The following is a 16,524-nucleotide window of genomic DNA, read 5'->3' as shown; positions in this document are numbered from 1 at the left end:
TCCAGCCATGTTGTCCAACTGCCTGACTTGTCAAAGTTGAAGGTGGGCAGTGCCTGCAAACCAGGTACCCTAACGAAATCCTGTGCTTCTGTTCAAATTCTCTTGTGCTCCAGCACTGTATTGCTTCCTTGCGCTCAGTGCAGCTTCCTGTGGAGAGGAGGAGGGTAGTGACTGTTGCATGGTCGATTATCTCATTTCATTTTCATTCATTTATTATACCCTCAAGACCACAAGGTATTACAGAGGGGAGTGGGGTAAAAAAAAAGGTTACATAACAAAGAAAGCAAAAAAGGCAGCAAGTGATGTAGTCATAGACATGTGAAGCCCGAAGCGATGGTGTTGATTAAGGCCGCACGAAATTGTGCCTGGTCTTCAATTGCAATCAACGCGCCGGGAAGGTGGTTCTATTCATGACATATCCTAGGAAGAAAAGACTCATGAAAAGCTCTAGTGTGACACTGCAAAACTCCCAACTTTGTGATGATGATCAATGCAAGGAGAAATGTAGGTTGGGGATGAAATAAAATTATTGTGCAGATATGAATTATGGAAGTATATTTTATAAAACAAAGCCAGGCGAGAGCATTTGCGACGAGCAGAAAGTGGTGGAAGTTGGAGGATGTTTTTCATAGAAGTTACGCTAGCCGTGCGGTTAGAATTGCTTAGGATGAAACGCGAGGCATTATTTTGAACACGTTCGAGAGACTGGATTAGTGTCTCAGCGTATGGGTCCCAAATTGACGAAGCGTATTCCATTTTACTCCTAATTAGCATCTTGTACAAAATTAACTTTAATGATGACGGAACAGAAGAGAAGTTTCGGCGGATATAACCTAACATGCGATTACTTTTATTGATTACGCTGTCAATGTGTAAAGACCAGGAAAGAGTAGAGGTTAAATGGACACCTAGGTATTTGTAGGGTGTAACTGCTTCCATGGCAGTATTACTAAGGTAATAGGTCGAAAGAGGAAGTTCACGGCGGGTTACATGCATGGTTTTGCACTTAGATGGGTTTAGTTTCATTAACCACAAGTCGTACCAGTTACAGACAGCGTTAATGTCATTTTGCAGAATGTTAGCATCATTGGCGTCAGAAGTTTCACAAAGAATAACGCAATCGTCGGCAAAGAGATAAATGTTAGAAGAAATTTCATTGGGTAAGTCGTTAATATAAATTAAAAAAGGAGAGGGCCTAACACTGAACTTTGAGGAATGCCAGATTCAACAGGGCTAAATGAAGAGAAGTGGTTATTAAATGCAACGAACTGCGATCGATTAAGAAGAAACTGCTCTAGCCATGCAAACAGATTAGGGTCAAGATTTAGTTTACTAAGCTTAAAAATGAGTAGTTTGTGACATACCTTGTCGAAAGCCTTTTCAAAGTCTAAGAAAACACAGTCTGCGCATGAACCTTTATCAAGAATAAGATGAAGATCGTGAGTGAACGAAAGCAGTTGTGTTTCACAGGACAAATGTTTGCAGAAACTGTGCTGTGCGCGTGTGAAGAATGAGTTATCATCCAAGTGCTTAACTAAATGAGAAAACAAGATATGTTCGAGTACTTTACAAGAAATGGTAGTGAGGGAAATGGGGTGGTAGTTATGAGGTGAGCATTTGTTGCCGGACTTGTGAAGTGGAACCACCTTCCCAATTTTCCAGTCTGCAGGAAGCTGATGGGTGTCCAAAGATTGCTGGAATATTTTTGAAAGTAATAAAGATGAGTAAACAGAAGTGTTTTTCAAAAACTTGCGGGAACCAGGTCTAAGCCAGGGCTTGACGACATTTTTAGATTTTGAATTGCAGTTTCTACCCCAAGTGGCTCGATCCTAATAAAATCCATGGCCGGGTAATTGCAGCTATTTAGGGTGGGAAACACAGGATCGGGACATAGAACGAAATTACTGCAGAATACGGAGTTTAGGGTTCGGGGACATTCAGCGTTGGGTATTTTTGATCCACCAGAATCAGCTAAGGTTATTGTATCATCTTTGGAAGGGTTTATGATGCGCCAAAACTTTTTCGGGTCTTCTGTAAGTATTGTAGGCAAAGTGTGTTCTTGAAACATACTTTTAGCAAGTTTTTTAGCTGCTATGTAAGCTTCGTTGGCGTCCTTGTAAGCGTCCCACTTAGATGCCAAGCGACTTTTTTTTTTCGATGCGGTACAGGCGCTTATTACAATTGCAAAGCCTCTTTAGGTGGGAATTAAACCAAGTCGCCTTAGAATTCAACGATGTAATACGCGATGGAATAAACTTATCAGTTAGTTCATGTACTTTGTTTCTGAATATCATCCAGTTATTGTCTACCGTGCGATCATCGAAGTTACTTAAAAAGAGGTCAAGGAAGTTAGATAATTCCAAGTTTATGTCGTTAAAGTTTGCCTTGTCATAGTCATATATTAACTTTTATTTAACAGCCGGCTTTGACAGAGGAGACGTAACGTTAAATGAATGAATGAATCTCAATAGAGAAGTGAGCACGAACCACACTGGATGGCTACTGACGCTGCCTTTATTTACTCCATTATTTATATGCATGATGGTGATTGATAATGATCTATTGGCATCCCCTTTGAAATGGGGCAGTGACAAAAATCACCTAGCCTTCCTGAGTTGATCAGGTATGCTATAGTACATGCTTTTTATTCTAGCTTGTTTGTATACATCTCCTTAAACTTTTTCTTTTCCTCAAAGCTTCTCCATCTACCTTGTACTGTTACCTATGCCTGTAGCGGATCCAGTTGTATCAATATCTTTCCTGCATTTGTTCCAACAGCTCTCTATAAATGCCTCTTGCTTATCTCACCTGTTGACCGGTTGATGTTTCAGTCCAATTTAAGTCCAAGCACTTCTGGAAGATGTATGTAACCTATGGGTAACACACATCCATTTCTTCAGGATATGTTGATTGGTCTCTGGATTTTTGCTGCAGCACACAGGTGCCTCATCCCATCGCAAATATTTGCTTTGTTATGTTTTTGTCCTTAGGCAACCAGCTCGAGCCTCAAGTAGCAAGGCATTGTCCTTTGTGTTATCATACAAATTTTCCCTTCTAATTCCTTTCTTCGCATTCTTGTAAATCTCCATGGTCTTTTTTGTTTCCATTCTTTGCATCCAATTCACTGTCTCTGTTTCTCTGTCTTCTTGATGGCTCCTGGTTGTCTATTTACGCTTTCAATTACCCTGTACTTGGTCGCCAACTTTCTTGGTCTCTTCCTCCATTCTGTGTCCACACTTTTCAGGTACGAATGCTTGTGCACTTTAGCTACCCATTTATTTTCATCCATGTTCCTAAGTCTTAGTTCAAAACTAATTTTGCTATGCGCTTCTCTGACTTCAATACAGGCCCAACCAATGTCATCCTACACTGCCTCATTTGTAGGCTCCTTGGATAGGGTGCCTGAATGGTCTTGCCATCGCTCCATACAGGGTGGGGACAACCGCGTCGTTTGCTATTACATCTGCCATTGCATGTCTCACTCCCAATGGAGTGCACTGCTGGTGCGTGCGTATAGCATGAGTTTTTTGCAACCAAAGGCATTTTGCACAAAATAGACTGGTCGGAGTATGCATATCTGTGCTCATAGACTGTTTGCAGGCTCAGCTACATTAATTTAGCTGTTGCACGCTATCTCCTGTCGCTGCAACTTCTCCTCAGTGGAGTCCTCGGTGGCCGTGAAGCTTGTCAGCTGCTCAGCATAGTTCTTCTCATTGTGCGCTTGGGACCTATCTTACATGGTTTAAGTCTGCTTTCTTTCACCACCTGTGATGCATACCCTCGTAGCTCTGACAAATCTTGACGGAGGGGATGTCAAGGTTTATCAGATCGCTCTTTTTGTTTTTAAGCTGATGGAGAGTGTGAAACTGCGTTCACATAAATGAATTTTGCATTTTTTCTTGCGCGATCATTGAGAGGAAAAAAAAAAAAACCTTTTTGACAAGACCATTAGGTTCCTAGATTTAGAACTTATGTTTTCACCTGACGGACACGTGTGTTGGAAGTAGGCTCCCAGGTCTAAAAAAGCACTTTTGCCTTTAGAATCAGTCCACTCGAAATTGGTTAAACGCAGCATTTCGAATCTGTGTTTCATGAACGCATTGAACAACAGTTGTCCGCACGTTATGTAGCAAAGCTTTGCGGAGCAGGTGGATCGGTTAAAAACTTCTGGTTTTAAATCACCTGTACTAATGGTAGTGAAACACTGGCAAGAAAAATGAAGAAACCACGCGTGGATTCCGATCGCCAATTAGAAGAGACAGGAAATGTTGAGGTTATCCCCTACTTTCATAAGGTTTCCCACAGGCTGAAAAGAGTGTCCCAAAAATTTGGTGTTAACTTGGTGTTTTCAGCTCCCTGCAAGCTTTCAGGCCTCTGCACCCGCATCTCTGGCTCTGAACGAGATTCAGCTTGCAAAACCAAGCACCGAACAAAGTTCACTAAGTTTGCTGCAGAGGTGGTTTATTCAATTCCAACGTCTTGTGGCAAAGTATATATCAGCCAGACGGGGCAGTGTTTAAATGAACGCCTCAGAGAATACAACTACATGCTGCGATCAGGCACAGGGAGCAACCTAGCTTTGCATGTGAAAGATTGTAACTACTGCAGTCCTTTGTTTCACTTCACTAGCATCATTGGCAGGGGGAAGTCAAAGCACGAGCACAAACTGCTTGAAGCGTTTTATATAAAAAAGAATGAGCGGGTTTGCATAAGCGACCGATCTGTGCTTATCACAGAGAAAGTGTGGCGCTTTTTATCGAGGTTTGTTTGACATCTTCAGTGTGTCTGATTGGTCTCTTTCTTTTGCATGTGCACTTGCACAGGAAAAGCAGTGTTTAAAAGTATGTGGATGTTTCAATAAATCAGTCCGGGGACTGTGTGTGTGTCTCCTTCTGGTCCTGCATCTTGGTTTTCGGTGGTTTCTTTTACTTTAAAGTTGAACAAACTGGCACAGCAATTCACGCTTCTTACAGATCCCTAAGAAGGTAACACTTCATTTGGGCCTAGTTGGTACATAATTCTGAACTTAACGTTACAGCGCAAACACCTAAGACGATCCTTTCTTTTTATGGATTGTCTTAGGTGTTTGCGCTGTAACGTTAAGTTCAGATCTAAGAAGGTAGAAAGGGAAATACTACAGTAATAAACGTGTTGGTACTGTCATAGACCTCCTGCATTTGTGAACTTCCTTTATATATAAAAGCACCCAATCCAATCAGCAGTGAAGTATCACTGATGCATTTCGCGTCATTGATGCTGTGTCTTGTATCACTCCGACAATCGTAATTTTCACTGAGAATAACTGAATAACCTCCTTGCAAAAATCAGAGCCTTAATCAGCTCAGAGATCACAACACTTCTTTTATTTGTGCATGTGGGTAATTTATCTTGAATAAGGGCACAACATTATATGAGCACAAAATTATATAATAAATCAATAAAATATTCTGAAAGAAAAAGAAACTACCAATGCACTCAATAAAAAAAAAACTGTCCAGTTTTTTTGGTCACCGGATGCCCTCGGCACATGTTTTGCTTCTGTGTTCATAAACGCCGTTCGCACCAATGTGGCCAAATGTATGTGAAGCCTCAGCCGTGCATAACTCGAGATCAGGAGATTCTTTGCAGACTTGCTTTGCTCGTGGCAGATCTTCACGCAAGGGCGCACTATTTTCCTCAAATACTCGTACTGTCACAGCCTTCTAAGGGGACCTCAAGAGAAGCAACCTGTCAGTCCAACTTATGCCCCTGGAATGCTCTTCACATGGTTTCAGCGTCAGCAAAACATTCTCACTTGGATATGTAAGGTTGCTACCTTCACATCTGTATTCTTTAAGAGTCAGATGTACATGCTCGCTGTCACCTTAACCGAACAAGGCGGTGTTGCACTGCGCACATCCTGCAACAGATGGCAACATATCATGAACAGTAAATAGTGCTAAACAACAGGATGAAGAGAGGGATGCAGACGACAGCGCTGACCAACAACAAAGTGTCTTTTTTCTATATCCCTTTTAAAAGAAAACCACCGGTGTAGAATAGCATGTTGCATTAATTTTTTTCAAGGTCTACAATTAATAAAATTGTAGAGTCGTCGATAACATGGGCCTTCACTTCTCTACGCTCTTGTTTAGCTTTTGACAGCATGTCGGCGAGGTCCTGCCTAATCTTCACAACCACTGCAGCTTTCTCTTGGGCTCTGTTGGAAAAAAGTAAAGTTTCCGACCATTTCTGGGATTGTTGGTGAACCTGGGCACGCAGCAGCGTCATTCCACTGAAAAAGGGAGCAACCAAGTGGCCGCAGCTCCTTCCTCGACCTGTTGCGTTGCGAAGTGAGATCCGCATTGGCAGCAGCCATTGGGAAAAATTGGTCGAGGTGGCAACTACCCCTTCAAAGAATGTCCCCACCCTGCACGGAGCGGCAGTGAGGGAAAGGCCATTCAGGCACCCTATTCTTGGAGTGCTCCTAGCGCCCTCTACACTTACGAGAGTTGACATTGCAGTGTAATTATTTTTCATTGGGCTAGCGTACATTTTGGGGTGTGTGAGTTGGAATTGTTGAGAATGTTCTGTACAGTAAATCAGTTTTATTTGTGCTAGAATCACTGAGGCCATCTCTAGTAAGAATGCATGGTGGCTATAAAAATTAATGTTGACAGCAAGCAGTGAACTATGCTGTGCAGTCCAGAACCCATGGAACAGGCAGGATCGCCATCCACCAAGGCACGTTCCCGGAGGGCCACACACCGCCGCAGTGGCTCGGGCAGCAGTGGCTGCCGCATGGTTGACAGTGAGACACAGACCGATGTCCTGGAGCTCCTCAGCAGCTGCTCCCCACCGTCAGTGGCCTCGCCCCAGAGTGAGGAGAAGGACCTGAACAGCAACCAGGCACCACGTGTGGTGCTGCAGCAGCACACAACCAACGTTCCAGAGGAGGATTGCTGCCCTGCACTACCTGTGCGTAACAAGCGTGCCATAACTGACAGTGATGAGTCGCCCACTCGTCTTGGCCCTTGCCAGCAGGTATGGTGTGATGAGACATTAGTAGAACAGAACAGGTACAAATTTCCTGTTCAGAAATATTCACTTTGGAAAATTTCAATAAGATAAACAACCAAGTTGAAAACTGTGGGAAAAAAAGCTCCTTCACCCTCCCTTAAAAAAGTAAATACAGAAAGAAAAGCAGTCCACAGGCACAGAAGAATAAAAATGTTAAAATAATTCGGTTGTGTAGAGCTAGGCTTGTGCACTACGATGTCATGACAGAAAACGGTGGAAGCTGTAATGTTGCACGGGTTGCATCACGAGTAGGGCATCGACAACATCAGTTTATTGCTATTGCACCAAACCTAAACAGCGGAATGCCCAACACTGGTAACACTGGTAACTATATACACCTCTGTACGCTAATAGATGGTGCTCCCCATGCCTAGGCTTCAATGCACTGCTAAACTATTCCACTCAACTTATCGGCCAGGTTCAGTACGTAAAACTCCTTCCTCCTTAGTCCGGACAAAACAATCGGCCAATGCCAGCACTAAGTCCCTAAGGTGTTGGCATGTTTTCCCAGAATGCTGCAAATGGCATGGACCTGGCGGTTCTACAGTTTGCTCAGTTGTTGCTGGCCAAGGTGTTCCAATGTCGTCTGTATGTAGCACAACTGTTGGCTGCCCCTCAGGTTCACTGTACTCTGATGCCTTGCTGCTGGTTGCTCCGCCAAGTGTAGAGCTTGACAAGGGCTGGACCTAAATAGTCATGGAACTTCTTTACTTCCGCAACCACAGTGAGTGCCTCCTTATCAACCTGGGCGTAGTTCTGCTCTATAGAGGACAGTGTCCTTGAAGTGGACAATGTCTTTGGTGCTTCTATACCATCCGGCATTCTATGACTCAACACTGCTCCTATTCCATATGGGGACGCATCGCAGGTGAGGATGATTGGCTTCTCCTAGTCATAATGTGTCAGAACCTGGGTGGATAGCCAGTAGTTGTTTCACCCTGCGGAACGCTATCTGTTGTGGGTTTTCTCACAGCCACGGCACTTTCATACCCAACAAACGGTGCAGGGGTTCTGCTATAGTGGCCTTGTGTGACAAGAACCTGATAAATATGCAGAAGGCCCCGGAAGGCCTGCAGCTCGGCTTGGCTCGAGGGCTGTGGTGCATTAAGGATGGCTTGAGTCTTGGCCAATGTGGGGTGGATTCTTTTGGCATCAACTCAAAAACCCCAAAACTCTACTTGAGTCACTCCTAACTTACATTTTCTTTTTTGACCTTGAGCCCTACATGTTGGAACCACTGGAGGACCTGTTGGTGCTGACTGAGCGATTCCTGGTGAGATGCTCCCGAAATGAGGACATCATCAAAATATGTAATGACACCTGGTTGTCCGTGCATTAGGTTTTCCAATAAACTCTGAAAAAGACTAGGGGGGACACTGACCCCAAATTCTAATCGGCGGATGCAGAAAGCACACTGATAAGTCAGTCACAATGGTCTGTGCCTCTGCAAATTCATCAGTCACTGGCAGCTGCTGGTATGCCCATGCAAAGTCTAGCTTCACAAAAACAGTTCTGCCAGAGAGTGATGCCAGCAGGTGGCTGACCACTGGCACTGGATACAAGTGCTGCTGCAATGCTTTATTGATCGTGCACTTTTAGTCTGCACAAATGCGGATGTCCCCATTTGCCTTCAATGGCCTAACAATAGGGGTTTTCTGTGATCTACCGGCTCCAGGACTCCTTGTTTTAACAGTTTGTCCAGCTTGCTGTCAATTTTCGGTCGAAGCACTAAAGGAATCATTCTTGCTTTCAAGTGGATAGGCACAACCTCAGGGTCAAGTGCAAACTGCACAGGTGGTCCTTTGTAATAACCCAGTGTTCCGTCGAACACAGAGGCAAAATCTCGGAATGTGTTATCAAATGAGGTTGGTAGCTGGTCGATATGTTGTACTCTCGTGATATCGACACTGAATGCCGGAAATCGGTCTAACCCGAGAAGGCTAGGGTGTTCGCCCTTGACAATGACCAGGCGTAGTGGGCCGTCGAAATTCTTTAACTGCATTTGGACAGTACCCATTCCACGCACAGCAATATGGTTGGCTTGATAGTCTCTCATCATGATGTCAAGGGCTGCAGCTTTGGGACACAGCCCTCAGGAAAAATAAGTCTAGCTGTGGTGTCTGAGATGATAGAAAAAGTTGATCCTGAGTGCACTGCCGTCTTACACTGTGCGCCTTCAATTCTGACTCTCACATGTATCTTCTTCTTGGCGGGCTGAAACACACCATGGATAACAGTCACCACCAGGCCATCGCAGTACGAGATGTCTGTTTGAGGAGTGGTCTTGAAACGGTGCATCCGGCCTTCGGCATTGGAATTTCAATGTAGGTCAAGCTGCATCCAGAACTGACAGACTTGAGCAATGTGCCCGGTTTTTCTACATTCCTTTGCCCCTGTTTTTCGACATCTCTGGCATTGGGTGTCACAAAACTGACACAGGCAGCATTCGTGTGGGCCCCACAGCTGGCACAGGAGCTGTTGACCAGTCTCTCAGTGTCCCGTCGCTGACCGGGGCTAGCACGCAACTGAAGAACATCCTATTCGACAGCGTCTTACTCACCGTCATTGACTGTCGTCATCCCTTGGTGCACTGGCTCAAATTGTTGTGGGCTGTTTGGGCTTTGGAGCAAGGGTAAGCTGGCTTCCTGGGCAATGGCCTTGGTGGCGACTGCTGCAAAAAGGGACACCTTTTTTGCTAGTAGTTGCTGCTAGTAGTTGCAGTGCTGTGCCGTGATTCAAAGGGCAGCCAAGTTCGCGGTGGCAGACTCGCTCGATGCTTGGTCGCAGCAGTGGAATTCATATAGCCTGCGAAGCTCTGGTGGCTTGTGCACTATGCAGCACAATAAGAATTGTTTCAAACAGGGTAATTTTCAGCTGGGCAGGTGCCACAAACGCTTTGGCCAATTGTAACGTGGCGGGACCACAGCTGCTGAGAAACATCAACCTCTTCTTGCCAGCATATATAATGCGCTGTGCCTCTGGAAAAAACTAGTAACATTACGCATAGTCCTCCCAGTCTTCAAGGTGAGCGAGAACAAAAGAGTCGAGCCCCTTTGTTGTGGTGGTTGTCATTGTGAACGGGTAGGCATCGGAGTTAGCCTTCCATGGCGGCGATTTCAGTTGAGTGACTCGCTTAGGCTTGGCGCTGGATGAATCCCATCTTCGTTGCCAGTGTTATGATGCGTGAGTGGCATAATGAGGCAGGCATCGGCAATATCAGTTTATTGCCATCTCACAAAACCCAAACAACTGAATGCCCAAAACTAGCTAACACTGGTAATTAGAAAGAGCATATACTTGGGCATGTTGATAATCTATAGTAAACTTTATAGTGCACAAAAAGGGAGACAGGACTGAAAGGAATGACGTGGACACAGTGCTTGTGTCCGCGTCATTTCCTACAGTCATGTGTCTTTTTTTGTGCACTAGAAAATGCACTGTTACTGATAATTATATACACCTCTGTACTTCGGTAGATAGTGCTTCTCATGCTCAGGGTTCACCGCACTGCTCAACTAATCTGCTGGACATAGCAGCCAGGTTCAGTACACTACAGGGTGATTCCACGAGAGATCAAACATGCGTTTCTGCTTGATCATTTTCTTTTGCCGGGTTTTTTTTATTTGTAGAAATATTGAAACAGCACGGAACCGAAAATTTTATTCCCAAAAGGCATTCCCAGCGAGCCAAAAAAATATTTGAAAGTGGCAAAGTGAGCGTCATCCTATTGCTTACCACAGTATTTACTGATTTCACAGCTGAAATAAATGAAAATTAACCCTTTGAGGGTCGATTTTTTTTTTTTTTGCAAATTCCAATTCTTCTTAGGGACTTATTTCGAAAAAAATTTGCCATAATTTTTCTAGGGTGACCATAAAGTGAGAAAAAAATATTTTGAGTTGATATATATGTACCCTTCAGTCATGAATAACAACAAAAAAAGAGGAAATAAAGTTATAAGAATTAAAAATTTGATGCATTGTTATACACATAGTTCAAGCTTTGAAAATGCGCACGCGAGAATATTTCACAAGACTCAAATGTTCCTGCTCTTACACTAATATGTACATTCATAGCAAAATAGAACTGCGTAGGCGCGCACTCAAGAAAACTGTGTGGTTGCGTGCCCGTCAAAAAAGCAAAACGTGTGACAAACTTCCGCTAATCTTCATCTTATTGCCAACAAGAGACAATTAGTTTTCGCGAGTGTCAAAAAAAAAAAAGCAACGGAAATACATGCATGGTGGCATCCTTCCGATGCGCACCCCTGTGAGTACTAAATGAGCGAGAGACAGGTGGTCGCCCTTTGAGTGATTAGTAACGAGATAGCCATCAGTTTTGCAAGCGCAAGAAGCCGAAACCACCCGCGAAACAAAACCAAAACCGCCGCCCGCCCGCACGCCCGTGCGCCAATGCGGAAGCGGTAGTATATAGACGCATGAGAGCAAACTAGCTCTAAAACAAACCATGCAATAAAAACCGCATGTGAAAAAGCTTTTTGAGGCCGCTGCGAGCGAACTGGATTGGGCCGGAGACTCGCTTCGCAGCATATTCAGCGTAATTTTGCTCCGGGCACTGAGACCGATTGCATGCGCTCACTCTTATAATGGTGCTTTATTTCAACTGCAAATTTATATTGACACTGTTTTGCTGTGTATGCATATTTGACGCATGGGTTATACAACATGATGCCTTCAATTTTGCTGTCGTTGTCCAGTGCGCAAACGAGCTGCTAGCGAGCGCATGTTCGTTGCGTGGATGCCAGCGCAGACAAGCAGTTTTTCTCGCCGAAAGTCTGTGCAGTAAAATTTTTTGTGGTTTTGCTTGCTTTGGTGCGCCTGCGACTCTCGTCATCTGGTACCTTGTTGTAGATTTAGCCGGGTGAACTGCTATTTTTAACACGGTTTTCCAATAACACATAATTTTTTCCACAGAAGCCACCTATCTACAACATGAAGCTACGAAAGAAAATTTTATTAATATTGTGTCATTTTATGCACTCTTCTTGTTGGTGGAATATCGATCAGGGGCAATGATCAAAGAAAACAGTATTACAATGAAATAAACCAGGTTTACTGACTGCGTGGCGTGAAGAGATGCAGATGACCAATGCACTTCTAGGTAAATCTAAGGATACATAGACACACACACACACACACACACACACACATATATATATATATATATATCAAAGACATACATTAAAAGTTATCAAATATTCTAAATGCACTGATTGAAAAAGTGAAAACTCCCGACCGGAATAAGGGTGTTTCTTTTAAAAGCTGCACCAACCCCTGGTGAACCAATTGACTTTTCGGAAAAAGTGATCAAAGCAATTATTGGACGTTAATATAAACAACAGTGTTAGGGAAAATATGCTCCGTATGCACTAGGACTGAATTGGGGAGACCGGGAAGTCTTTACCAATGTTATCTCCGTTGCTTGTCTGGCGATCTGCTTCGACGTGCCAGCAGGTGAAATGAACTAGAAACATATAGTCTAATCGAATGGTATTTGCTATTCAGATTGTATTCGACTTGAGAATTCACTTTTAAAAAATATCAAATGGCTGTTCCCATTCGAACGTAACGCATAACAGCACTTTTGAAGTCTTGAAGGTGAGGCGCCGATGAGAGTGAGGACTCTTATTCCGAATGATTGTGCTGCTGGAGAGTCGTGGCTGTTGTGAAAAGGTGTACCAGTTCCTGAAAGAATTAACACATGGGTGCTAATCGGTTCAGTTGAATGATTTCGCAGCTGTCATTCAATATAAACACCCCGTTTTGGGGCAGTCTGTATATCTGCTAACTTGATTCAGGCAAGGAAAAAATTTTTTTCTCAGCAGTGACACAATGCACTGTAGTGACATACCATATGGCCCAAACGCTTCATGTATGAGCTGTTAATGGAGCCAGGCTCCTCTCCCGTACTTCTCACTTGGGGTGCTTAAATGGTTTCTCTCTCGCTCCGTACAGGGTGGGAACAACCGTGTTGGCTGCTGCTTCATCCGCCATTACGTATCTCACTTCCTACGGAGCGCAGTGCTGGCACGGGCATATAGCATCAGTTTTTTACAACTAGAGGCATTTTGCAGAAAAGAGACTGGTGAGAATACGCACGTCTGTGCTCATAGACTGTTTGCAGGCTCAAACCACATTAATTTATCTCTTGCACGCTGTCTCCTGTAGACGCAACTTATCACACAGCTCGGTGGCTGTGCGACCTGTCAGCCACTCGATTTACTTTTTCTCATTATGCACTTGGGACCCATTTTACACGGTTTGAACCTGCTTTCTTTTACCAGCTATGGTGCATACCCTCATAGCTCTGACAAATTTATTTATTTATTTATTTTGTCGCGAAGCACTTTCAGCAGTAAGCGTTCGCGACTAGAACGTTGGAGCAGCGAGAGGTAGTGTAGCCGACCGAGCACCGAAACAAGGTTGTTCTTTCTCGACGTCGTTGTCTCTCTCCTAACCACAGCCCCACTGCTCCCTATTTTACAGTACAGTTATCTCCCCCGCGGAAAAGGAAGCCGTCCCGGCGACCTACGGGTAGGACAGCACAGGCGGATCATAGTAGGGCTTGAGACGCTGGGCATGCACAATTTCGCATCCACGACGGCGATGATCCAAAGGTAGCTCGAGGGGTTCCACAATATAGTTGACTGGAGACGTTTGGTTGATCATGCGGTATGAGCCTTGGTACTTCAACGCGAGTACTTCAACGCGAGGTACTTCAACGCAAGCCACACTAGCGAGCCAGGAGCATAGGATACAGGAGCATTGGAACTTTGTCGATGGTGCTTCTGGCGTTGCTGGTCTTCTGACTTAAATATACGGGAAAGCTTGCGACACTCTTCTGCGTGTGCAGCAGCTTCGGATAGGGTAGTTGTTTCCGTGGAGTCAGGGCGGTACGGAAGGATAGTATCCATTGTGGAAAAAGGTTCGCGTCCGTACAGGAGAAAGAAGGGCGAAAATCCCGTGGTAGTCTGCGTGGCGGTGTTGTAAGCGTAGGTCAGAAAAGGCAGAACATGGTCCCATTTGGTTTGATCGGATGCAACGTACATGGCCAGCATGTGACCAAGAGTGCGATTAAAGCGCTCGGTCATGCCATTAGTCTGCGGATTATACGCAGTAGTGGTGCAATGAATGATGCGGCATTCTTTGAGGAGAGCCTCGATGACATCGGAGAGGAAGACGCGGCCTCTGTCACTGAGTAATTCCCTGGGAGCTCCGTGGCGAAGGATGATGTGGCGCAGGAGAAACCAGGCGACGTCACGTGCAGAAGCGCTGGACAAAGGGGAAGTTTCCACATAGCGCATAAGATGGTCGATGGCCACGATTTCCCAGCGATTGCCATCTGATGTGGTTGGCAGAGGTCCATAAATGTCGATTCCTACTCGATCAAAAGCATGTGCTGGGCAAGGCAAAGGCTGCAATGGGGCGGTTGAACGACGAGGGGGATCTTTACGGCGTTGGCAAACCAGACAGGAGTGGACATAAAGATACGGACGGAATTTGGTTATGGCCCAAATTATAGCCAGGCATTCCTTTTCTATGACAGAATAGTTCGATTCAGGTTTAGTGAGTGCACGACTGGCGAAGGCAAGCGTTCGCGACTAGAACGTTGGAGCAGCGAGAGGTAGTGTAGCCGACCGAGCACCGAAACAAGGTTGTTCGTTCTCGTCGTCGTTGTCTCTCTCCTAACCACAACCCCACTGCTCCCTATTTTACAGTACAATTTATTTATTTATTTATTTATTTATTTATTTATCACAGTACCCACAGCGCCAGTTTGGCATTACAGTAGGGGGGAGAAGTACATATATACTAATTGACAAAAAGCAGTTAGTATAGAATACATGAAAAAAAAAGTTACAGATCATGGCAAATCGCCGGCACAACAAAAAGATGAAAAATGGAAGCAGAGCATAACCGTACATGCACGAAGGGAAACAAAGCGGTTCTGTTGACACAAGCACAAAGTACAGAGAAAGAGAAATTGCAAGTCATATGGCTGAAGCAAAGGCATCACTTGAAGATAGCGATACAACATCGCTGGGCAACCTGTTCCACTCACTGACCGTCGTAGGAAAAAATGACATCTTAAAAAGCGCCGTTCTACATCTATACTCTTTAATCTTAAGTGGGTGATCGTGCCTGCCAGAAGTGTACTCCGGTGGCCTTATGTAGCTATCACGATTGAGGCTGGTTTTAGAATGATATATATTGTGCAAAAATTTTAATCTGAATGTTTTTATATGATTTTGAAGTGTATTCCAGCCTAATGTTTCCTTTGTTTGGGATGCGCTAAAATACCGAGTATAATTTTGAACCACGAAACGGGCTGCTAAGCTTTGTACTCTTTCTAGTTTCTTTATGTCTGTCGCAGTCCACGGGTCCTAGACAGTACAAGCATATTCCAGTATTGGTCTTATGTTAGTCTTGTAAAGCAGGTTCCTTGTTTCTAAAAGAAAGCATTTCGCATTTCTACATAGCATAGCAAGAACTCTACACGCCTTAACAATTATATACAGTAGTTAACATGACGGTGCCAGCATAGTTGAGGGGTCAAGTACACCCCAAGGTATTTATATTCACACACGGATGCAAGATTTTTCCTGTTATTGCTATATGTATATACATTTGGTGACCTTTGTCTCGTAAAGCACATCTGCACAGTTTCATCAAGATTTATACTCGTGCACCATTTATCACACCACTCTGCAACCTTGTCTAAATCCTTCTGTAGTTCATTATAATCATCGGGACCTTTCATAATGCAATACAAAATGCAGTTGTCTGCGAACAATCGGATGAAAGATGATATGCCAACGGTAATGTCATTCATGTATAACAAAAACAATAGCGGACCCAAAACTGAACCTTGAGGCACCCCCGATGACACATCAACACCATGCGACAGCCTACCTCCAATGACTACGCGTTGTGTCCTACAATTTAAGTATTCTTTTATCCATTCAACAACCGTTTTATTTATGTTGTACCACGACAATTTTTCAAGCAACAAAGAATGGGGCACTAGGTCAAAAGCCTTCCTGAAATCTAAAAAGATGCAATTTACACAGCCCCCTTTGTCAAGAGTGGATGCTAGGTCGTGCATTAATTCTGTAAGCTGAGTAATACAAGAAAAAGCACTTTGAAATGCGTGTCGCTGAGGGATCAACAAGGAAAACAAATTTAAATGAGTCACGATATTGCTAAAAAGTACATGCTCAAAGATCTTGCAAGGTGCGCTAGTCAAGGACACTGGTCTATAATTAAACACAGATTTTCTAGGTCCTGACTTCGGAATAGGAACAACATTGGCAATTTTCCAGTCTGTAGGCAACATTCCGCATGTCAAGGACTTGGCAAAGAGCACATATCTTGACGGAGGGAGCGTCAAGGTTTGTCAGATTGCTCTTTTGCAATACAAGCTGATGGAGAGTGTGAAACTTCG

The 16,524-nt window shown here is 44.2% G+C and overlaps 1 protein-coding gene across 8 annotated transcripts in view; it reads left to right on the top strand.

Annotated features, from left to right (window-relative positions):
* Positions 1 to 16,524, top strand: part of LOC135921907 (mitogen-activated protein kinase kinase kinase 13-like) — a 548,581-nt gene that overhangs the window by 391,500 nt on the left and 140,557 nt on the right. For all 8 annotated transcript variants that reach the window (XM_065456319.2, XM_070531441.1, XM_065456318.1 and 5 more), the window contains one exon: positions 6,684 to 7,023. In XM_065456319.2, the coding sequence (XP_065312391.1) occupies positions 6,684 to 7,023 (340 nt within the window). The remainder of the gene's footprint in view (positions 1 to 6,683; positions 7,024 to 16,524) is intronic.

The sequence above is a fragment of the Dermacentor albipictus genome, chromosome 1 (assembly GCF_038994185.2).
Source record: "Dermacentor albipictus isolate Rhodes 1998 colony chromosome 1, USDA_Dalb.pri_finalv2, whole genome shotgun sequence".
Lineage (NCBI taxonomy): Eukaryota > Metazoa > Arthropoda > Arachnida > Ixodida > Ixodidae > Dermacentor > Dermacentor albipictus.
Note: the sequence above shows the minus strand (reverse complement) of the source record. Positions and strands in the feature narration are given on the sequence as shown.